This window comes from Macaca fascicularis, chromosome 7, assembly GCF_037993035.2.
Source record: "Macaca fascicularis isolate 582-1 chromosome 7, T2T-MFA8v1.1".
NCBI classification, from domain to species: Eukaryota; Metazoa; Chordata; class Mammalia; order Primates; family Cercopithecidae; genus Macaca; species Macaca fascicularis.
The window spans coordinates 48,205,114-48,232,781 of NC_088381.1; the positions used below are offsets into that span (position 1 = coordinate 48,205,114).

At 41.8% G+C, this 27,668-nt stretch overlaps 1 protein-coding gene across 2 annotated transcripts in view; it reads left to right on the plus strand.

Annotated features, from left to right (window-relative positions):
- The window catches only part of THSD4 (thrombospondin type 1 domain containing 4), a 687,670-nt gene that overhangs the window by 284,354 nt on the left and 375,648 nt on the right, over positions 1-27,668 (plus strand). For both annotated transcript variants that reach the window (XM_045395681.2, XM_073996160.1), the window contains one exon: positions 23,591-23,727. In XM_045395681.2, coding sequence (XP_045251616.2) covers positions 23,591-23,727 — 137 coding nt within the window. The remainder of the gene's footprint in view (positions 1-23,590; positions 23,728-27,668) is intronic.

Sequence of the window (27,668 nt, forward strand, 5' to 3'; positions counted from 1 at the left end):
CATGTAAGACATGCCTTTCACCTTCCACCGTGATTGCTAGGCCTCCCCAGCCGCATGAAACTGTGAGTCCATTAAACCTCTTTTTCTTTGTAAATTACCCAGTCTTTATCAGCAGCGTGAAAATGGATTAATACACCATCTTAGCAATTTTTAAGTGTACAGTAGTGTTAAGTACATTCACATTATTGTGCAACAAATCTCCAGCATTCTTTTCATCTTCCAAAACTAAAACTCCATACCCATTATACTGAAACTCCCCATTTCCCTCTCCCTTCAGCCCCTGGCAACTATTATTCTACTTCCTGTCTCTGAATTTGACTACTCTAGGTACCTCAGAGAAGCAGAATCATATGTTTTTTGTCATTGTGTGACTGGCTTATTTCACTTAGCATAATCACCTCAAGGTTCATCCATGTTGCAGCACGTGTCAGAATTTCCTCTTTTTTTTTTTTAAGGCTGAATGATATTCCACTGTATGTTAATATCACATTTTGTTTACTCATCCGTTGATGGACACTTGGTTGCTTCTACCTTTTGGTTACTGTGAATGATGTTGCTATGAATATGAACAGACACATATCTCTTCAAGACTTTATTTCCAGTTCTTTGAGGTATATACCAAGTAGTGGAATTGTTGAATCATATGGTAATTCTATTTTTAAATTTTTGAGAAACTGTCATAGTGCTTTCCACATGGCTATACTATTTTACATTCCCACCAACAGTATATAAGGATTCCAATTTTATCCACATCCTTGCCAACACTTGCTATTTTCTGGGTATTTTTTAATAGTAGTTATCTTAATGAGTGTGAGGTATTGGTTCCTTTTTTTTTTTTTTGTGAGATGCAGTCTCACTCTGTCACCCAGACTGGAGTACCGTGGCATAATCTTGGCTCACTGCAACCTCCACCTCCTGGGTTCAAGTGATTCTTCTGCCTCAGCCTCCTGAGTAGCTGGGACTACAGGCACCCGTCACCACGCCCGGCTAATTTTTGTATTTTTAGTAGAGACAGCATTTCACCATATTGGCCCGGCTGGTCTTCAACTCCTGACCTTGTGATCCGCCTGCCTCAGCTTCCCAAAATGCTGGGATTACAGGTTCCATTTTTGAGGGTGAAATAATAAATCAGAATGAGCAGCATATCCTGGGCAATCCCTGAATTTTCAGATAAATAGATACAAATCAGGAGATGCTCACATTGGCCTTTATATACCTACTATCAAAAACCAAACAGGATGGACCCAGTGAAATCTAGGCCAAGGGCTTAAGAGAGCTTATATTACACTTTCTCGCTGTTTATGTTCTCTAATTTGAGTTTCATGGCATTATCTGTTTTTGGTGAACTGTCCATATGACTTTAGCTGGACAAGGAAACCAGGAAGGAAATAGAGAGGACTTAAAGGGTAAAAGTATTGGAAGATTCAGGATTGCATAGATAAGCTGTGGCAAGTTTGACTTTCCTTAACATAAGTCTACAGAGGCTAAATCCAATTTTGGATCTTGTATCTCCCTATGTCTACTTTGTCATATAGCCCTCCTTTGACATCTAGCCCTCTGAACCCACAGTAACAGACCTCAAATGTCCTTGATCTAAACTTGTGTCTGCATTTGTCAGAGCTCTGCCCTGAGGAGTAGTTTACCATATTGAGTTACCTGGCAATTTTCCTTGAATCCTGACCTACAAAGTACAGTTGGAAGGGGAATAGGAATAACGGATTACTGTCTGAAAAAATCACATCCTTTCATCTCAAATACGTTGGGCGTTCAAAGATAATTTTTCTTTTTCCGGGCCCCTCAATTTTTAGGTAATTATGATTGGCTAAATCTTTTTTTTTTTTTTTTTTTTTTGTACAGAGAGGGCCTTGTTCAGTCACCCAGGCTGGAGTGCAGTGACGTGATCATAGCTCACTGCACCCTTGAGCTCCTGATGCTCAGTGGATCCTCCCTTGAGTAGATGAGACTACAGGCATAAGCCACCACGCTGGCTAATTTTTAAATTCTTTTCGTAGAGACAGGGTCTTGCTATGTTGTCCAGGCTGGCCTTGAGCTGCAAGCCTCAAGCGATCCTCCTGCACTGGGCCTCCCAAAGGACTAAGATTGTAGGTGTGAGCCACTGCACCCAGACTGGTTGGCTAAATATATCCAAGAGAAAGTAGAGCATCAAGCTTTTGCTACATATTTAAGGTGAAGTTAGGGAACTGAGTCTGGGGAAAAAGCCAGTATCACACAGGTTTCCTGGCTATGGTTATGTTCAGTGTCAGGAGAAGGGCGGGCGACCAGGGTTCGTTCCAGGTATCTGAGTCTGTAGTCACACGCTTTCCATTGAATCTGAGTATGCTTGTTAGTGGGAACTTCCACTGAGGGAAAAGAATAGTGAGTTCTTCATTAAGATCTTGTGTTTATCAGTGGTCGATGATTGAACTACAGGAGATGATGGCCTCTCAGAACACAGGAGACTCTCACAAGAAGGAAGATTAAAACTAGGTCTGTATCCAGATCCAATAACAAAATGAAACTTGCAGGTGGCTGTTTGCAAGAACCATACAGAGGAGGAAAATAGAATAATGAGACCCTCAACAGCATTTCTAGATTTGGCTACCGAGCAGCTGGAGTCCTGAAATGCAGCCAAAAAGTCGTGGAGCCCATCTCCCTACTCTTCTTCCAGGGATATTTTAACTTGGCCACATTTCTATGATAATTATCAGAGAAAATTAAAAGAACAGGCAGCTCAGAAGGGCTCTGACGACAGCTGAACATCAATTTACTACTTAAGAGCAAGAGAATATTCGAATGAAGCCTTGAGACCACTGGGGACTACTGCCCACCCCAACTTTTCTGCCAGGGGTTGCCACATATTGATAAATGTCGATATTTCCATGTCTGCAATTCTTAGAAAGCTTCCAAATGCAGACATTTCCCTACTTCCCTAAGCATCTAGTTTCATGGGAGAAGAGAGGAAGTTAACTTTTATTGAGTGCATGTGCTTTTACAAGCATTCTCTTATTTGATTCACAGACAAATCTTTAAGATAAGCCTTGTCATACCAATTTTGACAGAAAAGAAAAGCAAAGTTCATAGACTTAGTTTGTCCAATGACACCAGCTTATTAAGTGGAAGAACTCAGATTCAAACCCAGGTAAGGACTATGCAGAGATCATCCTCTTTCTCTTTTACTTGTATGCCTTTCAGCAGATTCTCCAGTGTGCTAGGTAGTTTGCCTAAAGGCCTAACCAGAATCCTTCCTGCCACATTTCTTTGAATATAATTACATTTTGAAGGTTCTAATGAACCCTAAGGGCCTTGGCTATGGAACCATAATGCTGCAGCAGCTAGTTCTGCAGAACATCTTTGGGTCTCAGAGAGCTTGAGAGGAAGGCTACACCTCATTTAACTCAATGGCCACTATCCAAATTGTCCCACATTCAAGAAGCGGGCTGCTTTTCATGTGTCTTCTGTACACATCGTTTGTTTTTCCTTTTTGTCTTTTCCCATCCTTTTCCCTCAAATACCACCAAATACTGTTTCAGCCTGAGGTTTCAATTAGGTTCTGGCAGGATGAGCTCATGCCACGCTTTGTGTGGCCACGACAAGCACATCCTTCCCGGTGCTTCCTTTGAGAGGGAGCTCGGGCTACTGAATTTGCTTTTCATGCAGCCACAAGGGAACCTCCGTTTCTCATTTGTCCAAATCCTTGTTTGTCTTTGGGGAAGTGAAATGCTTGCATTTGATTGTGATTGGGATGGATTGACGTCTTTTAAAGTCCTGGGGAGGAATGAAAGCCAAGCTTACTCAGGGGGATTATGCCCCCTACATTCAGTTCGAGTTGAATGTGGAGGGCTGCATTCGTTTGGTAAATAGTGGTGGAGGGGCCCGCCCCTGCCTTTTTCTCTTGGTGGTTGTGCATATTTGGATGGAACGTGTTCCGCCTACAGAGAGGGCCTGAAATAGTCTCTCAGCAAATAACTGCGGCCTGAATGGGATGAATGAATGAGGCTGGCGAGTCCCTTCAGGGTCACAGTTTCCATCTTTTGGTAAAAATGATCACTTTCCATACTTGCCATGTAAATCCAATGAGCCTTCATGCAGGAATAAACTCACCACGCCACCAGGGAGCGAGGTGAACCTTGGTTCCCAGGCTCTTGTAGAATCTCAGGGAAAAGGCTAGAGTCTGGTTGGTGGAATCAGCCCCTTACCCGTGTCCTTTGTGTCTGTCCCTGTGTTTGTGCATGTGCAGATGGCTCCTACTCTGTCTGGCTTGCCATTTATTTTGTTTTGAAAGCTCCTGGGTGTCTGGGATTGTATCTATTCATCCCCCTCTGTACAGAGGCATGTAAATGAGATTGTTAATTCAATTGAACAATTGATTAAGCTGTTTTATAGTGTGCTCAGCACTGTCCTAGGCACAGCAGGGAGGCATGAAAGAAGCCCCAGAGGAGTCTCTATCTGTGACCTTGAGCAGCTCCAGGGCCTTCCTGAGCTCGTATTCGCACCTGTGAAGTGAGAAGGTCAGACTAGCCGATTTCTATAAGGAGTCTTCCCGCTCCAAGGTTCTCCTATTGAGGCAATCACTGAGATGGAATGATATCAAATCAGATAAAAATTAAGACCCATTGTATTTAAAAATATAATTGAGTTACATAGAAAAATGCGTTATTTGGTTGTATCCAGAGTACAGTTGCTTGTAAATAATACAGGATGCCCAGTTAAATGTGAATATCAGATACACAATTTTTTAAAACTGTATATCATGTAAGTATGTCCCATCCAATGTGTGCTGCATATCTGAAATATTTAACTGAGCATCCTGTATTTATTTGGCAGCCCTAATCCAGAGAGATGGTGCAAACTAGACACTTAAAGGTGAACTTCCCCTCTGGGTTGTCGTACACTTTGTTGTCCAGCCACATTTGTCTTTTTTTTTTTTTTTTTTTTTTTGAGATGGAGTTTTACTCTGTTGCTCAGGCTGGAGTGCAGTGGCGCAATCTCAGCTCACTGCCACCTCCACCTCCTGGGTTCAAGCAATTCTCCTGCCCCAGCCTCCTGAGTAGCTGGGACTACAGGCATATGCCACCATGCCTGGCTAATTTTTGTATTTTTAGTAGAGATGGAGTTTTACCATGTTAGCTGGAATGGTCTAGATCTCTTGACTTAGTGATCCACCCGCCTCGGCCTCCCAAAGTGCTGGGATTACAGGCGTGAGCCACAGTACCTGATTGGCCTTCTTTTCACTCCTCCTCCTGCCGCAGAGCCTGTGCATAGGCTGGTGCTACTGCTTGGGATGCCTTCCTCCCCACTCCTCCTTTACAGAGCTAACTCCTACTCATCCTTCAGATTTCAGTTCAGAAGTCACTTCCTCAGTAAAACCTTTCCTGATACCCTAGACTAAGTCATTTCTCTATTGTATATACCCTGGGAGACTTTGCCATCACAGCACTTGCCACAATTTGGTGTTTATACAGTTACTTGCATTTTTGTGTATTTAATAAAATTAATGTCAGTCCCTCTGACATCTCCACCTGCTTCTACTCAGCACTAGACAGATATTTCTGAACAGATGTCAGCATGAAAGGCTTCCCAGGAGTCGTAGGTCTGGAGCTCAATGCTGAAGGTGGGATTTGTGAAGGCAGATTGGAGAACCAAGTATATTCTGGACAGGGGAATAGAAGAAACAGAGCCACTGAGATGGGAATGCCTGTGCTATGTTTCTGTAACAATGAGGAGAACAATTGAGTAGTTAGTTACAGACCCAGTTGAAGAGGGCAATGGCCTTGAAACCTGCCTTAGGGGTTGGATGCGGATATTCTGAGGATAGTGAAGGACCGGGTGGCTGTGAGGAGAGGCGTAGCATGATGAAACATGTTGAAAGTCACTTGTTAGTGGGTTTCATTAAACCCCAAAATGGGAAGCTCTGTGGCCAAGAGCCCTCTGGAAGGCTGTTAAGGGACATGCTATGAAGGTGACAGAGAACATCCAGTCTAAAAGTCCCCACTGAGCTCCGCTGCCCCCCAGGTGCAAAGCCTGTGCTAAGCACAGAAGCTCACAAGGACTGGGCAGAGGCACAGACAATTCTCACTCACTGGTTCTGCAGTCAAAAGTTGAGACTGGCCGGGTGCTGTGGCTCACACCTATTATCTCAGCACTTTGGGAGGCCAAGGTGGTCAGATTGCCTGAACTTAGGAGTTCGAGACCAGCCTGGACAACATAGTGACACCCCATCTCTACAAAAAATACAAAATTAGCTGGGCATGATGGTGCATGCCTATAATCCCAGCTACTCAGGAGGCTGAGGCAGGAGAATCACTTGAACCCGGGAGGCAGAGGCTGCCAATCAACTGAGATCATGCCACTGCACTTCAGCTTGGGCCACAGAGTGAGACCTGTCCCCCAACTCCCAAAAAAAAGATGACGGGAACTGGGGTTCCTTGGAGTTCTCCCTGAATTCCTGGATGATGTCATACCAGAACATTCTTTTCCTGAAGCCATCAAAACTCTATTCCTGCTAAAACCTTCTTTTTCCAGTGTCTCCCAAGTCTGCTTCTCAGTGTTTTGAAGAGATACACACACACACACACACACATACACACACACACACACAGAGACAGACAGACTTTGTTGAGCGCACGGCCTATTGTTCAGGCGTCGGGATTCGCTGAGTGGACCCACGCGTTCAAGTGCCGAGCTTTTCCACCTGATGAACCCGCATGCTCCTATCACTGTTGAGTGCTTTGACCTGGTACCAATAGACTCTGAATGAAATGTGTGGATGTGCACACACGTATCTACATATACATGTACACATGTATACACACATGTAGACACATGTATATATGTAAACACACATACACATATGCCCTATAAATACACACATACTCTGATATGCCCACACATCTACACCATATATACATATACATACATAATATACACATATGCATGTACACACATAAAACATGTACATGCATACATATGCACACACACACCTATCCATATACCTATTTCCTGAGATGGTAATAGCAGGGGATGGGAAGTATTGCCTGCAGAGGTGCTACCACTTCCTCTGCCTCTGACTTTGTCTAGTTTCTAAGACCTTTACGTGGCAGTTTGTACCAGAGTTCCCTTCCCTGGCATCCTTCTCACAGCTCTCAGCAGCCTCAGTTCTTGACAGGAGAAACCCCAGCCACATCGTTTTGCTGGAGGATACGTATCTATTCTGTGTTTTAACACATATATCTTCTCAGATAGTTAGACATTTTCCCAAGCTGTAAAACACTGGCCATGACCTCCCGCTTCTGCTGCAGCTGTCAAGCCGCTTTCCTGACAGTTGGCCAGACTGACTTTCTACTGGCAGAACCCCTTTCCAACTTACTTTTTATTAAATATAACATTTTAAGATGTAACACAACGTGTCACACAGCGTGAAGACTTTTGAATGGTATGGTGCCTTTTCATAATGGCATTTGTTCTCAGTCACTTTTTCCAGCTTTAGATTTAATCTGACATGAGAGAAATAGGAAACATTTCAGAAAAAGGTTGGATAACTTGGACAAGGTTGGCGTAGCCAAATCCCATGAAACTATGTGTCTAGGAACTTTCTATAAACAAGAAGCCACTGCTGTTCCCTGTTTGGGTTTTAAGTGTGCAGGATGCAAGCTGTAGCACTTCCCAGGACTCTAGACAAGTTTGCTCATTGTTTCTATGAGAACAATGGTCTTGCATGACCTGGGCTGCTGGTTTACCTCTGCAGCCTCACCAGGTATCAGCTTGTGCTTTCTACTTCAGCCATGAGGAATGTCTCCCAGCATCTTGTGTGCTTCGTGCTCCTGGCCTTTGGATGTATCTCTGCCTGGAATGCTCCTCCTTCCTCCACTCCCCTTCACATAGTAAACTTCTACTCCTGTTTCACAGCTGTAATTTCACACTTATTTGTGTGACTAGTTAATTCATACCTGTCTTCCCCATGAAATTGTAGTTACAGGAGGTCGAGGACCTGGTCTCCTTTTAAAATTATTTCTTTGGTACTTACTATAGTATCTGGAATAAGATCCTCAATATGTATTTGCTGAGTAAACAAATCCATGAATGAATAAATGTCGATTGTCCTATGAGGGCAGGGACTCTGTCTTAGTAATTTGCTTATTTCTAGATCCTGGCACAGTGCCTGGCATACAACAGGTGCTCAATAAACATCTGGTGAATGAACGAGCATTGCTTCATACATGGCACCATGCCAGGCACTGTCCTTGACCTTGAGAGGGTGAGCATCTGCTTAGAGGGAGAATACGTACTCAGAGGAAAGAAGAGTTTAATCGGGCACTGAGGGTAGAATTCTAAGTCAAATCTGAATTTGAATCCTGCTAGCTCCACCACTTTCTAGCAGTGTGGGTTTTAGCAAGTTACTTAACCTATCTGAGCCAAAGGTTTCTCATCTGTAAAATGGGATAGTAATAGTATCTACTTCTCTAAGAGTGACATGAACTAATATATATGCAGTGTCTCACACAGTACTTGGTACAGTGCAAGCACTCTAGCCAGGTTGGGTGTCATTATAATCAGTTTAGGAAATCTCTGTGCAATATTTTAAGTGCAGTGAGGTCATTGACAAACAGTATGACTCTAGACAAGTATTTTCACTTTTCTGGGTGTCAGTTTTCTACTGTGTAGAATGAAAGGATTGGTTGGGGTCTTTCCAGCTGTGATGGTCCATGTAGTGCAGAGATAGCAAGATTAATAGGAGTGGCTATGATAGAGGAAGATTCCAGGAGTCACATCTGCAAGGTCAGGTAGAATTTATTTAGGGAGAGAATAGAATGTGGGACACACCAGCCTGCGGAACAGTGTGTACAAAACCATGGTGGTGGAGAAGGAGCACGGGGCATTTGGAGAAGAAGTGATGGTTGGAGGGTGGTTCTTTAGGAGTGGTGGGAAAGGAGGAGTATAAAGCTACAACAGGTTCTTGAAGGGAAGGTGACCTGAAGAAGGAAGGTTTGGGGATAATATAGCTTGAGCCAGACAAATGGGGAAGAGGGCAGGGAGCTTGGAGTCAGGGAGACCAGCTAGGAGAATGTGTAGCCTCTAACACACGCTGATGAAGGCCTGGGCTGGGATTTGGCAGAAGAAGTGAAAGGGAGGAGGAGAACTCACAGTGAATGAATGATATAGCTTGGTGGTAGAGCCAATAACAGGGATTGAAAGAGTTTTCTAGAATGCTTGTTGCCATTGACAGAGATGCATCCTTGTCCTTGAGAAAATTGGGTTGTGCTCTAGAAATGTGCATTAGTGATTGGCAACCCAGCAGAAGATTGAAAGCTGGCAGCCAGGGGGTGCAGAAAGAGGGAACAGAAGGAGAGGTTGACAGCCATCTCCCATGTCCAGCACCAGGGCAGACCCATGCAGTTCTGCACAGGTTTCTTGCAGCTGATGGGAGTAGACCAGGGGATTGCGTAGGAGGCAGAGGCATGGTGTTAGAAATCCAGAACAGAAACAGGGGCAACTTTCTGGGCTGTAGGAGGGAGGCTTCCTTTATTTAACTGGCTGCCCTAAGGGAAGCAGAAAGTCCCCAGGCCCCCATGAGATCCAAGTAGGGTGGGGGTAGGTAGGTAATCTGGCCTGCGGCAGGGGACTTTGTGGCCCCAGTGGTGCCACAGCTGTAGCCCATTGGCAGCACAGCACAGCACAGCAGTGGGAAGCTCTGTTTGGAGTATCTTTGGGTTCCAGAGTGGAGTAGTGAGGTGGGGGGTGCAGTGGTAACAATGACATTTCAGTCACATGGACCTGTTTACAGCTGAGCTCTACCACTTACCAACCATGTGGTTGTAACCAAGTCACTAAACTTGCCTGACCCTCAGGGTCCTTGTCCTCCGTAGGCAAGGATTGGCTGAATTAATTTATATAAAGGGTCTAACATATAGTAGGTGCTCAGTAAACCCTAGACTTACAAACTTTACAAAAGCTAGGACTAAGTTAGGCAGCTACATCCAAATGCCTGCTAAATCCAAATGCAGCTAAAAAGGGAAGAGAAGTTCCTGTCCCCTCTGTTTTCTGTGCAGCATAGACAGACCATAGCTGAAAATTCAAAAGGAAACTTCCCCCTTGCAAGGCCTCCTGAGGGCTGCAGTCTTCACTGTCTAGCTTTCAAGTATAAAACTAACCTTTTATTTAAGTAGCAAAACATCAGTTTGTATTTTAGCTATGGCAGTGCATTCCCAGGGTGTCAGCTAGTAGCCTGGTTACAAGCAAGGTTTCCTTTCTCTATCCTCGTTCAGAAGCTTCAGTTAGAGCAGAGGTTCTCCAGGTGTGGCTCCCGGACCAGCAGCACTGGCATCACCTGGGAACTTGTTAGAAATGAACATGCTTGGGCTCCACACTAGACCTACTGCATCAGAAACTCCAGGGAGTGGGGTCCATGTCCCTCAGCCTTGTTTTAACAAAAGACCCCCAGGTAATTCTGATGTACATTAAAGTTTGAAAGCCTCTGAATCACAGTGTTGTGGACAATTAGAACTGTGTTTAAGTATGAGCAGTGCTAAGAAGCATATTGATAGAAAATTGAGCCAATGATTTTTTTCAGGGCTTAAAAGGGATGTTTTTGTGTGTGATGACACCTCAGTAATGCTGTAGAAAGAAAAATAAAATGAAAATTTAAAAAGACATTTTTGTTCACTGTTTCTAATCCAGATATCCAAGCCTATTAAAACAGTCAGTAAAGTAAGATTCAGTAGGGCACTTCTAAAGTTTCTAAAGGACATTGCCTTTAGAAATGCCCCTTAAAGGACATTCAGTATTAACTTCTAAAGTTTAAATTCCAAGTGTGGGGGCCGGGCACGGTGGCTCAAGCCTGTAATCCCAGCACTTTGGGAGGCCGAGGTGGGCGGATCACGAGGTCAGAAGATCAAGACCATCCTGGCTAACACGGTGAAACCCCATCTCTACTAAAAAAATACAAAAAACTAGCCGGGCGAGGTGGCGGGCGCCTATAGTCCCAGCTACTCGGGAGGCTGAGGTGGGAGAATGACGTGAACCCGGGAGACGGAGCTTGCAGTGAACTGAGATAGCGCCACTGCACTCCAGCCTGAGCAACAGAGCGAGACTCTGTCTCAAAAAAAAAAAAAAATTCCAAGTGTGGGATGGAAGGTTTGGGGTATTAGGCAATTGATAAGCTGTGTGTTTTTGCATTTAACCTTTAATAATGGAAAGCACTCAAAACAGTTTTCTTTTTCAGAACAGGAAAAGCTAAGACTTAGTCTCACCCCTCTTCTCTTCTGACTTTTTCAGAACAGTTTTCTAATTCCAGAGAAGAGCCTGGGCTCTGAGAATCATTCTCTTCATCTTATTTTCCATAACTTTGTCCTGGAAAATGCAGTCTGGGAGAAAGCATTTTAAATAGTAATCATCTGAGTCTAGTCCAGAGTTTGGAATCCAAGGGCAGGAGGATACTTTGTCATAAACAGGAGCAATAATACGTAGATAATGCAGTCAGTGGAGGAGAAGCCTGGCGCTGCTGTGGCTCCTGCTATTCCTGGATTAGTTACTAGACCAAATGCTGCAAACTGGTCCATTGCTTTGCTTTGAGCAAGCACCTTATTTTATTTAACCCCTGCATACACACTTAAGACATTGTATCCACATGTTTCTAATTCATTTACACTTCACTCATCAGCATGTGTTGGGTAAGCACCCTGCCACCTCCAAGTTTTATGAGCTGCGTTTACTAGGCTACAGTGCTTGAACAGGGATATCGTATATTCCACAAAAAAAAAAAAGAAAAGAAAAGAAAAGAACTTGAGCCTAGGAAGTGAGGGCTTCAGTGCTCAACTTGAAGTGACCTTGTGAAGTTTGAATGGATCTGCAGCTAAGCACAGATGTTACCTATTCTCCAGGAACAGCTTCACATGTTTATGCACGGAATCTCCTCTTTTCGTACCTCAATTTTTCTCCCCACTTAAATGAGAGCAGGAGAATGTGCAATTGTGGGAAAAGCTTGAACCTTGTTTCCTTCCCCTTTTTGGCCCCTCCCTTCCTTCCCAAAGTCTCCTTCTTGCTGACTGAGAGCAAATGCAAACCTATGCAGTAGCAAGGCTCCCTAAAATCCAAAACCTCAACACTTTAGCCACATTTTGCTTCCCTAGAAGACAGCATTCCCTTTTGCAAGTGTCTTCCACTTATGCAAAATTCCTAAGAAGACAGCAAGGAGTTTTGTAGTTTTTTGTTGATTTTGAATAGAGATGAGAGGGACCTCCCATTAATAATAACTGCACAGAAGGATTTTGTTTCTAAGAACCTGAATTGTTAGAGTTATTTTCTAGATTTTTTAAAAATTGATTTTTCAAGTTATGTGTGTATATGTTTTATAGAGTCAAATAGTTCTAAAAGTTTGCCCCTTCCCTATCTTTCCTATTCCCCAACCATTTTAGCTGTTCTTCTGATTTTTACCTTATGTCTAAATAATACTTACATTGTTAATTCGTTTTTTGTTTTTATTTTTGTTTTTTTTTTTTTTTTTGGAGACAGAGTCTTGCTCTGTCGCCCAGGCTGGAGTGCAGTGGCATGATCTCTGTTCACTGCAAGCTCCACCTCCCAGGTTCACGCCATTCCTCTGCCTCAGCCTCCCGAGCAGCTGGGACTACAGGTGCCTGCCACCTTGCCCGGCTAGTTTTTTGTATTTTTAGTAGAGACAGGGTTTCACCATGTTCGCCAGGATGGTCTCCATCTCCTGACCTCGTGATCTGCCCACCTCGGCCTCCCAAAGTGCTGGGATTATAGGCATAAGCCACTGCGCCCGGCTAATTCTGGGTTTTTACATTTTAAATTTGTTCTGTTGAAAATGAAGATCTTCATGAAACAACAGGTACTGGAGAGGATGTAGAGGAATAGGAAGGCCTTTACGCTGTTGGTGGGAGTGTAAACTAGTTCAACCATTGTGGAAGACAGTGTGACAATTCCTCAAGGATCTAGAACTAGAAGTACCATTTGACCCAGTGATCCCATTACTGGGTATGTACTCAAAGGATTATAAATCATGCTATTATAAAGACACATGCACACATATGTTTATTGCAGCGCCATTCACAGTAGCAAAGACTTGGAACCAACCCAAATGTCCATCAATGAGAGACTGAATTAAGAAAATGTGGCACATATACACCATGAAATATTATGCAGCCATAAAAAAGGATGAGTTCATGTCCTTTGTAGGGACATGGATGAAGCTGGAAACCATCATTCTGAGCAACTGTCACAAGGGCAGAAAACCAAACACCGCATGTTCTCACCATGGGTGGGAACTGAACAATGAGAACACATGGACACAGGGTGGGGAACATCACACACCGGGGCCTGTTGTGGGGTGGGGGGATGGGGGAGGGATAGCATTAGGAGGAATACCTAATATAAATGACGAATTAATGGGTGCAGCAAACCAACACAGCGTATGTATACATATGTAACAAAACTGCACGTTGTGCACATGTACCCTAGAACTTAAAGTAAAATAATTTTTAAAAAACAAAAAATGAAGATCTTGTCCTCTTTCATTAGCCTCTCCCTAGACCTCACCATGCATACACACTCCCCATCCTACACCCTCTCAATATAATTGTCGTAATTTGGCTTAGATTAATAACCATTGCTTACAGTATGATGACTATGTACATGCATTTCACACTGGAGTCATGTGATATATTACCTTAGGTCAGATTTCCAGAGCACTGATCCTAAAGCAGAGATTTGTGCCCAGTGTTCCTTGGGGCACAACACCTGTGATGGATGTGGGAGGCAGGATTGGACAGAGGGAAAGTTGGGCTGTGATGCAGTCACACCAAGGCCTCAACTTGTCCTACAGGAAGCTCTGAGCAGGGAGAGCCCTGAAGAGTTACCAGCAATTGAGACAGGGTGGGCCTTTGTACCAGAGGACCAGTCATTAGGTGGAGCTGTCCCTGGGGAGGAGCTTAACCTTGGGGGAGGCAGCTCCCTCAGGCACAGCGCAAGCTCCAGAAATTCACACCTATGAGCCAGCTCCTAACTGCTGGGGGGTGTGACTGACTGGGATTGGCAGGTAGGGGTAGGTTATCTTAGCACCATAGTGAAGCATCTACTACATATACTGGGATTATATTTCGTTTCCTGAAATCTGACTTCCTTTTGTTGATAAATACCTTTTGATTTTTAGTTTGCCTTCTTTTCTATGTACTTCATACTAATTCAACCCAAGCTCTTCTAAATTGTGTACATCATCTTTCAGTAGCTTCATGTCTCAACATCTTAAAATCTCAATATCTCAAAATGTATTGGGTATTCTACCCATTTCATCTTGAAGAATTCTCTCCTGGAACTCTCTGACCTGCTCTAGTCTTTTCCTAGTGTACAGCTGTCTTGTTGAGAACTCCTTTCTTCCTAGTCCTGAACATTCTCTTTGCTTCTTTTTTTGGCTTAGATATTCAGTCTCCTGGATCCCACACGTTCTACTTTCTTGTTTTACTCCTTTATTGTGGTAGTCTACATCCTCCTGTAAGGGTGCATGACAGGTAAATTGAGTGAGAATTGCATTTCTGAAATGCTTTATTTTCTCCTAAGGATTAATAATTTGACGAGATATGGAATGCTAATTTTGAAATGACTGTGCCTCAAAAATTATAAGGCATACTCAATTATTGTTCAGCCATCAAAGTTATTGTTGAGAAATCCAATACTATTTTGTTTCTATTCAGGATGCTTTATTATCTTTTCTTTGTCCCAGTGTCTTGAAATTTCAAGTGATGTGACCTTCATGAGGGTTTATTTTTATCTATTTATTGGGAGACACTTCTTCATGGGTCTCTTGTACTCTTACAAGTCTTTGGAGTATACCAAGAATGCAAGGCCTTGACCACCCTAAAATCGGATTATTTCTCAGGCTTGTATTTGCAGTGAGCAACCTTGAGGGATAAGATAAGTCTCCTTTCAGGACAAATAGTAGGGTTGCTTATTGCTTTCAATAAAAGCAATAGATCTCTCAACTTCAGTGTTCTTCAGCTGCAATACAAAGCCACTGTATATGCAGTATCCATGGGCCCTGCCCTTATGCATTGCCCTTGTGGGGCTTGGGGGCAAGGGAAACTGACACATACTAATGCTCACGCTGCTTGCTCTTGTTTATCGCTCACTCAGAAACCTTCTATCTTCTGTTTGTATCCATGAAACAGTAACAGGATAACTTATTGATTGTAAGTAGGGAAAGATCAAATCCCAGTCCTGACACCATTTTCCTGGGCACTTGATAGACTCCTGCAATCTGGAAACAGAAATTGTCTTGAGTTATTTATTTGATGATTTCCTGTGAATCTGGGAAACCAATTGCTTCTTTTCCTTTTTGTAAAATTACTTTATTGAAATAAAATTCATATATCATAAAATTCACCAGATTAGTTGTTTTAGTATATTCACAATTATGTAACTATTATCACGACATAATTGCAAACATTTTCCTTATCCTAAGAAGAAAGCCAATACCTGTTAGCAGTCACTCCACATTATCCCCTTTCTTCAGGCCCTGGCAACCCCTAATTTACTTTCTTTCTCCATGGATTTGCATATTCTGGGCATTTCATGTGAATGGAATTATATAATATGTGGCCTTATATGGTTGGCTTCTTTTACTTAGCATAATGTTTTGAAGATTTATCAATGCTACAGCATGTATCCATACTTTAATCCTTCCTGTTGTCAAATAATATTCCATTGTATGGATATACCACATTTTGTTTGTCCATTCACCAGTTGAGAGACATTTCAGTTGTTTCCCCTTTTTAGCTGTTATGAATAATGCTGCTGCTATAGTTTGAATGTTAGTGTCACCCCAGAATTCGTATGCTGACACCTAATACTCAATGTGATATCATTAAGAGGTGGGACCTTTTGGAATTAAGTCATGAGGGCTCCAACCTCATCAATGGGATTAGTACCCTCATAAAAGAGACTTGAGTAAGCTCCCTTGCATCTTCTGATATGCGAGGAAAACAGCAACAAGGTGCCATCTGTGAAGCAGACAGAGCCTTCACCAGACACTGAATCTTTTGGCACTTTGATGTTGGACTTCCCAGCCTCTGGAACTGAGGGATACATTTCTGTTGTTTTCTTTCTCTTTCTCTCCTTCTTTCTTTCTTTCTTTCTTTCTTTCTTTCTTTCTTTCTTTCTTTCTTTCTTTTCTTTCTTCCTTCCTTCCTTTCCTTTCTTTCCTTTCTTTTTTTTTTTTTTTTTTGAGACAGAGTCTTGCTTTGTCACCCAGGCTGGAGTGCAGTGGCGCTATCTCGGCTCACTACAACCTCTGCTTCCCAAGTTCAAGCAGTTCTCCTGCCTCAGCCTCCTGAGTTGCTGGGATTACAGACGTGTGCAACCATGCCTGGCTAAGTTTTGTATTTTTATTAGAGGCAAGGTTTCATCATGTTGGCTAGGCTGGTCTCGAACTCCTGATCTCAAGCAATCTGCCCGCCTCGGCCTCCCAAAGTGCGGGGATTACAGGTGGTGAGCCACCATGCCCAGCCTTTTCTGTTGTTTATAAATGACATAATCTAAGGTGTTTTGTTATAGCAGCCCAAACAAAGACAAGTGTTATGAATAGTTATGTACACATTTTTGTGTTAACGTAGATTTTCATTTCTTCTGAGTATAAACCTAAAAGCAGAGTTGCTGGGTCATGTGGTAACTCTATGTTTAACATTTTGAGGAACTGCCGTATATTTTCCAAAAGGGCAATTTGATTTTAGAGTCCCACCAGCATTGTGTAATGGTTCTAATTTCTCTACATCCTTGTCAACACTTGTCATTCTCTGTCTTCTTTATTTTAGCCATCGTAGTGAGTGTGAAGTTGTATCTCATTGTGGTTTTGTTTGTATGCCCCAAATGACTATTGATGTTGAGCATCTTTTCATGTGCTTATTAGCCATTTGTGTATCCTCATTGGAGAAATGTTTATTCAAACACTTTGTCCATTTTAAAAATGGGGTTGTCTTTATATTGCTGAGTTATAAGAGTTATTTACAGATTCTGGATACAAGTCTCTTATGTGATATACAATTTGCAAAAATTTTGTCCCATTCCATGCGTTGTTGTGTCATTTTCTCAATGAAGTATTATAATGAAGTTCAATTTATTTATTTATTGTCACTTATTCTTTTGATATCATATCATCTGAGAAACCATTGCCAAATCCAGGATCACAAGGATTTATACCCATTTTCTTCTAGGAATTTTATAGTTTTAGTTTTTACATTAAGGTTGATGATCCATTTTGAGTTATCTTTTGTATATGGTATGAGGTAGGGATCCAACTTAATTCTTTTGCATGGTAGATATGCAAAGTTATCCTGCTGTCATTTGCTGCAAACAGTGTTTTTTCCCTATTGAATTGTCTTGGCACCTGTGTCAAAAATCAATTGACCATAAATGTAAGGGTTTATAACTAGACTCTTAAGTTCTATTCATTATCTATGTGTTTAGCCTTATGAAAATACCACACTTACTGTTGATTTGTAGGAAGTTTTAAAATCAGGAAATATGAATCCTCCAGCTGTTTTTCTTTGGTCCCTTGCATTTTTGTGTGAATTTTAGGATTACCTTCAGAAAAATAAAAGGCCATTTGGTAGTTTGTGTTTAATCTGTAGATCAATATGGGAGAGTATTGCCATCTTAACAATGTTAAATCTTTAGATCCAAGAAAATGTGATATCTTTCCATTTGTTTAGATCTTCCTTAATTTATTTCAACAATATTTTGAGGTTTTCAATAAATAAATCTTCTTCAATTAAACTTATTCTTAAATATTTTTATTATTTTTAATGCTATTTTAAATTGAATTTCTTTTGCAAGTTCGTTTTCAGAATACTCATTGATAGTAAATAGAAATACAATTAAGAGGTAGGGTCTCACTATTTTGCCCATGCTGGTCTCAAACTCCTGGCCTCAAGTGATTCTCTTGCCTTTGACTCCCGAAGTTACAGGTTACACGCATGAGCACTGTTCCTGGCCCTCAAAGTATTTTCTAATTTTCCTGTGTTTTTTTTTTTCTTGATTCTTTATTTAGGAGTATGTTGTTTAATTTCCACGTATTAAAAAGTTACCCAATCTTTTTCTGCTATTTTTTATTTCATTCAGTTGTGGTCAGAGAACACACTTTTTCATTATTTTGATATTTTAAAATTTATTAGAGTTTGTTTTATAACCCAACATTTATTCCCTCCTGGAGAATGTTTCATGTGCACTTGAGAAGAATGTGTATTCTGCTACTGTTGGGTGGAGTGTTCTATAGCTATCTAATTGCCTTATAGTGTTGTTCAAGTATTCTCTATCTTTATTGATCTTCTATAGATATCTCAGTCTAATTGGTTTATAGTGTTGTTCAAGTATTCTATTTCCTTATTGATCTGCTGTAGATATCTAAGACTAATTAGTTTATAGTGTTATTCAAGTATTTCAATATTGATCTTCTGTCTCATTGATCTATTTATTATTGAAAGTGGGATATCAAAGTTTGAAACTACTGTTGTATTATTGTCTCTTTCTTCTTTCAATTCTGTCAGGTTTGTTTGTTTGGGGGGGTGTGTGTGTGTGTGTGTGTGTGTGTGCATGTTTGAGATGGAGTCTTGCTCTGTCACCCATGGCTGGAGTGCAGTGGCATGATCTCGGCTCACTGCAACCTCCGCCTCCCAAGTTCAAGCAATTCTCTTGCCTCAGCTTCCCAAGGAGCTGTGATTACAGGCACATGCCACCACGCCTGGCTAATTTTTGTATTTTTTGATAAAGATGGAGTTTTTCCATGTTGGCCAGGCTGGTTTCAAACTCCCGATCTCAGGTGATCAGCCCACCTTGGCCTTCTAAAGTGTTGGGATTACATGCATGAGCCACTGTACCCAGCCTGTCAGTTTTTACTTTATGTATTTAGGGGCTTGATTGTTATGTCTTCCTTATGGATTGACTCTTTTATTATTATAAAATGTTCTTATCTCTAGTAACAATCTTTGACTTAAAGTCTACTTTGTCCAAAATATTAGTAGAGCTGCTCTAGTTGCCTTTTGCCTTTTGCCTTTATGGAAGAGTTGATTTTCAGAGGCACTGACAGCCATTCTGGAAAGCAGAACCTCTAACTACTTCTTACAACTCTTAGACATAGTTGTTCCAGTTTTAGGTCTGCTTTCTCCCCCATTTCCAAAGTTACCTTTTGGAGACTCTGTAATGCTGCGTAGCTTTGCTGCTTTTATTGCTGCTTAGGATCAGCTTTCTTGGGTTGGCTTAGTCATTACGATGAGTCCTTCTGCTTTCAGGTTTCCTAAATTTTGTAACCGTTAACTCCTTTTCTATTTTCTTTTTCTTTTGAGTTTATTACTTTTTAAAAAAATCTTCACTACTATATCAATGGCTTTTCCAAGGAAACAGAATTCAATAAGTGATTTAAATCTTGTATTCAAGGGTAAACTCTTTAGCTTTTAGTTGCTTTACTCTTAGTAACCTAAATTTTCTTGTATAGTCACCAGCATTTTTTTTTTTTTCATGATTAGAGGGCTTTTAAATATCAGGGCTCCAGATACCTGGTAATATCCCAAATTTAATTAGAGTGCCTATATTTGGGGTTATATTATCTTTTAATTTCAGGCGTGGGATCTGAATATCTTTGATTCAAAATAAGAGTCAGCTGCTTCCAAGTTGGCTCACTGCTTGGTTTTCCTTAGAGCAATGATTCCCAAACTTGACCATGTCCTAGACCTCATCCCCAGAGTTTCTGATCCAGGATGTCTGGGGTGAGGCCCAAGAATTTGGATTTTTAGCAAGTACACAGGTGATGCTGGTGATGCTGGTCCCAGGACCACAGTAAGAATCACTGCTTTAGTGTGTGGACGGTGAAATGTTCATTTGGAGGCAGGGAGGACATTCAGGAAGCAGATGAGAACAAAGAAGGAGAGAAACAGAGAGAAGTTGGTGCCCACTTCCTCTTATCCCATTGCTTCCAGCTTGTGGCACCCCTTCTGTTTTCCCCCTTTCCCCGCACCAACAAAACCTGACAAAATCTGCTTAGAGAAGAGTCTCCTGGCATCAGAATTGTACTTTACTTAAAGGCAAAAAAAAAAAAAAAAAAAAAAGAATAAGGTGAATATCCTTGCAAAACCTTAATTTGAAACCCTTCAAAGGTTGTTGTTGTTGTTGTTTTTGAAATGGGATCTTGCTCTTGCTCTGTCATGCAGGCTGGAGTGCAGTGGTAGAATCACAATTCATTGCAGCCTCAAACTCCTGGGCTCAAAGGATCCTTTTGCCTCAGTCTCCTGAGTGGCTGGGACTACAGGCGTGCACCCTCACGCCCAGCTAATTTTTTTTTTTTTTTTTTTTGTAGAGACAGGGTCTCATTATGTTGTCCAGGCTGGTCTCACACTCCTGGGCTCAAGCAGTCCTCCTGCTTCAGCCTCCAATAGCGTTGGCATTACAGACATGAGCCACTGTGCCCAGCCCAAATGTATTTTTATGAGGAATTTTAAAGGAGTTGGGGGCTGGGGGCAGAGGCTTATGCCTGTAATCCTAGCACTTTGGGAGACCAAGGCAGAAGGATCACTTGAGACCAGGAGTTCAAGACCACCCTGGGCAACATGGCAAAACCCCATCTCTACAAAAAATACAACAATTAGCTGGGTGTGGTGGCGCACACCTGTAGTCCCAGCTACTCAAGAGGCTGAAATGGGAGGAGGGCTTGAGCCTGGGAGGTCAAGATGGCAGTGAGCCAAGAATGTACCACTGCACTCCAGCCTGAGTGACAGAACGAGACCCTATCTCACACAGACACAAAGGTGGAGGCAGTGGGTAGGAAGTCTATGCAGGGTCTAGAGAAGTCATTACATAATTTTATGAGAAGAACTAGGGTGAGTATTTTCTAAGGCAACAGGATGCTAGGCAGTTTTGTTAAGAAGTCCCTTGTCCTCAGGTTTCGGTTATCTCCTAGTTGCAAGTCTGAGAAGGCGGATGCAGTGTCCCCAATGTCTACTGGTGGGAGGAGCCCAGAGTTAAGGCTATTCCTCTGGGCTCTTTTCTTGTGGCCATTTGGAGATTCTACTGTAATTGTCTCGTGTTTAGCTTTTTTTGTTGTTTTTTTTTCCCTCAGAATGTTCTGCAGTATGTTTGCAAATATTGAGGAATAAAATTGTGGCCCCAAAAGATAGTATCTCAAAGGATAGAGATAGTTGGGAGGAAGCCAAGAGAAGTGAGGACCCCAAACCCTTTCTCAGATGAGGCTGCTTTTCACAGGCACTTTTATTACTTACAGTGCAAGGCACCTGGATAGTTCTAGTGCTTGAGAAAGTCAGGAGCTGGGGAGAGAGGGAATAGGGTCTTGATAGATGAAATGAGAAAGCAAGTTGTAGGAGATGAGTTTTGCCTCCAACTTGTCACTTCCTTTCTTAAGCCTGTGTTTTAATCTATCAAATGATGATTTGGTTTGAAATAAATCCCAAAGGTGCTTCCATTTTGGTATTCTTTTATTTTTTTTCCCCCCCAAATAACCTCTTACATCTTTTGGGCAGCCAAGGGAAGAAACCAGGTCTCTTGACTTCTAAGATAGAGCTCAGAGTACCTAGATGATGCAATCATCCGGAACCATGCGGTCCCAGAGGCTCCATGTTATTTCCTGTTAGAGGTTTTCACTGGCTTTGGAATAGAAGGAAGTTTATTGCTGTGACAGTCAGGCAGCCACACTGGGGAAATATGCTGTATCGTGTTGTGTAGGAAAAAGTCAGTATTATCCAATCTGGTAATCTGATTTTAGACAGCCTGGAACAGGCTATGGCTGAGCAAAGCATTAGTCTTGTCTCCAAAACAGTTTTTTTTGTTTTTTTTTTTTTTAAATCCGTGTGTACTTGGCTTGTCTGTCTCTTTCAGATATAGAAATATATCTTGCCTGAAATTTATTTTCATTCTTATTTTGGAAGCAACTAAATTGTTCTGAGATGTTCCTTGTAGCAGTAATTAATTTAGCATTTACTGAGCACCGTCTGTGTGCCAGGCTTGGTATGAAGTGATAGAAATGTAGAGAAACACTCTGAGGTAGGGAAATATATCTAGCAGGAGGAGGGGAGAGAAAGACAAGGGGGAGAAAAGGCTGATATGCATTTATCCATCCCTTGTTTGATTCCTCAGAGGTTTGTTTAGCATTTGCTATGTGCCAAGCTCTGTGCTGGGTTCCTGGGATACAAAAGTGAAGAAGACAGAGACACCCTGTATTATCGCAAAACCACACTGCAACATAGCATGGTTAGCCCTGAAACAGAGGAGGACACATCAACCTGAGAGGGGGTAGAAGTACAGGTGGGATCCAGATTCGTGGAGGACTTCCTGAGGAGGTGACCTGGAAATACAAACAAATTACAAATGCAGGCCAACCAAGTGAGGGAAGGAACAGTTAAGCAACGGCTAGAGAGAGGGAGTGCTTAGTTGTGTGTAGAATGTGTATTTAGGAATGTGAATTTAAGGAAGAACAGGAGGAAATGAGGCCATAAAGGTAGGCGAGGTTCCGCTCTTGAAAGAGGTTTTATCCATCGCTTAGAACTTTGAACTTCAACCTAGAGTGATGGAGAAGCCACTTAAATATCTCATAATGGAGGAATTATTACAGGAAGCTGCAGCCATTTAAAAAGGCATACAGATGATATAACCATGTAGATATTAAGTTTAAAAAGCAGAATATGGCTGGGTGTGGTGGCTCATGTCTGTAATCCCAGCACTTTTGGAAACCGAGGTGGGTGAATCACTTGAGGTCAGGAGTTCAAGACCAGCCTGGCCAACATGGTGAAACCCTGTCTCTACTAAAAAAAAAAAAAAAAAAAAAAAAATCAGCTGGCTGTGTTGGCAGGCACCTGTAATCCTAGCTACTCGGGAGGCTGAGGCAGGAGAATCACTTGAACCCGGGAGGCAGAGGTTGCTGTGAGCCAAGATCGCGCCACTGTGCTCCAGCCTGGGTTACAGAGTGAGACTTGTGAACATAAAAATTGTGTGCTCACTATGATTGCTGATACATGAAATATATTTAGGTTGGTCTTGGACCAACATAATTAATTATGACAATGGCAAAGCATGGGAGGATGTCTAAAAGTAGAATCTGTTACTTGCATGGTGAGAGTCTTTAAGAATTCCTTTATAATATTCACTCAGCATTGTATCACTACTATATGCAAATAGATCAAGATACAATCCCTTCCCTCTGTCATCGAATATGGGGAGAGCTGATAACTTTCATGCACTTTTAAAGAGTGTGTGATTGTGAAATGTCTAGAATAGGCAAATCAATAGAGACAGAAAGTAGATTGGTGGTTGCCAAGATCTAGGGGGAGCGAGGAATTGAAATGACAGCTCACAGGCACAGGGCTTCTTTTTGAGCTGATGGAAATGTTCTGGAATTATATAATGGTTGTGGTTGGACATACAACCTTATGAATATACAAAGACTTATTGAACTGTGTAGTTGGTTAAAATGCTTGATTTTATGTTATATGAATTTTATCTCAATAAAAATTATAGGAAGAAAAAAGGTGTTGATTCCACAGAGATGATATTGCTTATACCTCACCTTTATTTTATTTTATTTTGGTAGTGAAAGGCAATCGCAAATGTGAATTGAACTGCCAGGCAATGGGCTACCGCTTCTATGTACGGCAAGCTGAGAAGGTCATCGATGGCACCCCTTGTGATCAGAATGGCACGGCCATCTGTGTGTCTGGGCAGTGCAAGGTAAGTGCCCCTGAACTAGGGTGAATTCTTAGGGTGTTTGATCTGTGACTGCTGACTCCATTGTTTTCCAGGGAGGGACTAGGCTGCTAGCTGCCCCCAGCCCACGTCGGGGCCACTGAACCATGCGCTCTGGGAGGAGTGGGCTGAGATAGGGCTGCTTGGTGAGCCCTGACTGTGCTTTTGATCTTTGGGCGTCACTAGGTCCCACTCTAGCATTTCCATTATTAAGTGACTTATGTTGACACCACATGCTTCACAAGGGACACGGCAATCTTTGCTAGTTGGATCTGGAGCTCCTTCCTTGCCTGTGAAACAGAGGTTATGGAAAGGGCACTGCTGGTTAAATCAAGAAATAGTTGGCGTCATGAGGGTGGCATTTTAAGGGAATGGCATATTTTATCTTGCCTCTCCCCAGAAGGGGCAGGCTTCCAAAGGAAAGTTGATTCATGCCTTTTATAGCAGAAGTTGTACTTTAAACAGGAAGTTTTCAACCTCCTTGGGCTTCTGAAGTCTGTTCCAGGAACTCCCCGCCTGGCGTTCTGCAAACATTCTGGGCTTGAGAGAATCCTTGTGGGATGTTCAGTGTTGACAGAAAGCACCATTTGGTTAAAAATCGGCATCTTAGATGAAATGGCACAAATTCTGTAGCCACATTAATTTGCGCTTGGACTTCTACCCTCCTTTCATCTACATACGTATTAGTGGAGCTAAGCTTTAGCAGGTAAATGACTCTGGAGCCCAAACGAAGAGTCTATCTTAATTAGCACTCTATAGCTAGCTGGCAGACCGAGTTTTATCACAGGAAGAGCTCTTTGGCTACAACACCTGGAAGTTCCTATTATACTTTGAATATAAATTGCTACAGTGTTTAATATTAGGGATATTGAGGTGTGATTTGTGAGCACAGCCTATCCTCCCAATAACATTTTGAATGAGGAGGTTTCAAATAGGATGCAAAATAACTTATAAAGCAGGATTGATATTCTCAGATTTTTAAAAAGTGTATTTTTAATTGTTATGAGTATGTAATGGATGTATATGTTTATGAGGTATATGTGATCTTTTCATACAGGCATACAGTGTGTGATGATCAAATCTGGGTAATTGGGATATCCGTCACCTCAAGCTTTTATCATTTCTTTGTATTAGGAACATTCTAGTGCTACTCTTTTATTTTATTTTATTTTACTTTATTTATTTATTTTTTGAGGTGGAGTTTCACTCTTGTTGCCCAGGCTGGAGTGCAATGGCATAATCTCAGCTCACTACAACCTCCGCCTCCTGGGTTCAAGTGGTTCTCCTGCCTCAGCTTCCTAAGTAGCTGGGATTACAGGCTCACGCCACCACGCCCAACTAATTTTTTGTATTTTTAATAGAGACGGGGTTTCACCATGTTGGCCAGGCTGGTCTTGAACCCCTAACCTCAGGTGATCCACCCACCTTGGCCTCCCAAAGTGTTGGGATTACAGGCGTCAGCCACCTCGCCCAGCCTCTACTCTTTTAGTTATCTTAAAATATACAATAAATTATTGTTAGCTATAGTCACCCTATTGTGCTACCAAACACTTGATCTTATTAATTCTAACTGTATTTTTTTGCCCATTAACTATCCTCACTTTATAACCCTGTCCCTACTACCCTTTCCAGTCTCTGGCAACCGTCATTTCACTCTCGGTCTTCAGGAGTTCAATTTTGGTTTTTTTAGCTCCCACATATGAGTGAGAACATGTGCTATTTGTCTTTGTATGCCTGGCTTATTTCAGTTGACAGAATGTCCTTCAGTTCTATCCATGCTATTGCAAATGACAGGATTTTGTTCTCACATTTTGAATGCAAGTTCAGAAAGGAACAAGGTGTCACTTGATATCTGATGTGTATGAAATATCTTTGGAAGAGCAAACACTGAAAGAATTAGGATGCGGCATAGACGAGGCAGGAAACATCATGGGAAACATCATAGCCTCCAATTTTCCGCTCCTTTGGAAAAACCACTGGTTTTCACACATCGTCTCGGAGCTTCAGCGTCCTCAGAAAATACCCAAGGGCATTCTCTTAGAGTTTTATGATCTCCAACTTTTATGTTCTCTGTTTCTAAATGTTACTGAACTAAAATGATGGGCCTGATAGCAATCTAGCTTTATCTTTCAGATCCCAAATCAACTGTTTAATTTCCTGAATACAGGTGCACACTGCTAAGGAATGGTGAATGTAGTGGTAGAGTATAATGGTTACAAACCTGCCCCCCGAAGTCGAATTGCGTGGGTTCAAGTCATGCCTCTTCCACTGATTTACTGTGTGATTTTGTAAAAGTTACTTACGCTCTCTGTGCTTCTGTGCATCATCTAAAAAATGAGGAGGATGGTACCTACGTCCTGTGTTGTGGTGAAGAGTCATGACCCTATAACAGGGTCTGGCATTCAGTAAGCATACTGGCATTCATTAGTATTATCACTGCGTATGCCTACATATATACCATTGTACCTGGATTTTCTATGCAAAAGTATTTGCCTTTTCTTGTTGGTTATAGATTTGTCAGATACAGATGCTCTTTTGGCTCAGCACTCTCACGCTGTAGGGTGAATCACTGGGGGATTGCAGATTCTGATTCAGTAGGGCCTGGGGAACAGCCTGGGAGTCTGCTTTTCTAACAAACTTCCATGTGATATTGATGCTGCTGGTCCCTGGATCATATTTTGAATAGCAAGGTTTTAAGGGACACTGATGAAAATATAGTTAACAAAGATCCAGAAATATAAATATATGGTGGTGAGATGACTTGGAAGGAATATGAAATGTGGTCTCTTCACTGGGAGAGCACGTTTTCTTAGTATTTCATTAAATGTCTATTAGCTGATGATACAAAAGAAAAGCAAACACTTATAAGGACATGGGTATGGATTCTTACTAATTGATGAAAAACATTCAAACTTTACGGCAACACAGTTTGCAGATAATAATTGCTAAAAGCCTGAAACAGACATTTTCCAGGATGTGAGTATATTAATAGGGTTCTGATGCTACTAGGACTACGTGGATGCTACTTTGCATTTGTTCTCCGCATTTGCCTGAAGTTCCCTCATTGAAGTTGTTGGAACCACTGACTATCCCGTCCTCTCTAGAACTTCAGTTTAAATAATCAGAAGTACATTTGCTTCCCAGGCTGAACTTCTGTTTACTTTGCAACTTTCAAAGGGTGACGTGTCCTGTTCTAAATATTTGATTGGATGCCCAGAATTCAAATTGATTTCTCCACCTCTCTGACTTGTGGCTGAGAAAGCCGTCGCTCGCAGACAGTTTTCCCTAAGATGTGTGTCTGCATCTGAAATAGTGACACAAAGCCTCTCCTGGCCACATAGAGTTGAAAGAAATAGGCAGGCTTGCAAGAAAAGTTAATGAAAGGTGACAAGCATTGCATAATAATATAAGCCAAGTCTACAAAAGAGTCCTCATGAGAGGAGGGCACTGTCCTCACATCGAGCCAAGTAAAGGTCCCAGGCCCACCCATTGCTGGCTAGAGCCTGTGTTTACCCAGTTCTGGAGCTCCCTGTGTTTCATTTATTCTTAAAAAATTCTTAATTTATCACTTTTGTGGGCACATAATAGATAGAGTACATGAGATAATTTAATACAGGCAGACAATACGTAATAATCACATCAGAGTAAATGGGGTATCTATCCCCTCAAGCGTTTATCCTTTGTGTTATGAATGATCCAATTATACTCTGAGTTATTTTAAAATTACATTATTATTGACTATAGTCACCCTGTTGTGCTATCAAATGCTAGATATTATTTATTCTTTCTATTTTTTGTACCCATTAACTATCCCCACCTCCCCCTTAACCCCCACTACCCTTCTAGCCTCTGGTAGCCATCATTATCCTCTCTATCTCCATGAGTTTAATGGTTTTAATTTTTGGCTTCCACAAATAAGTGAGAAC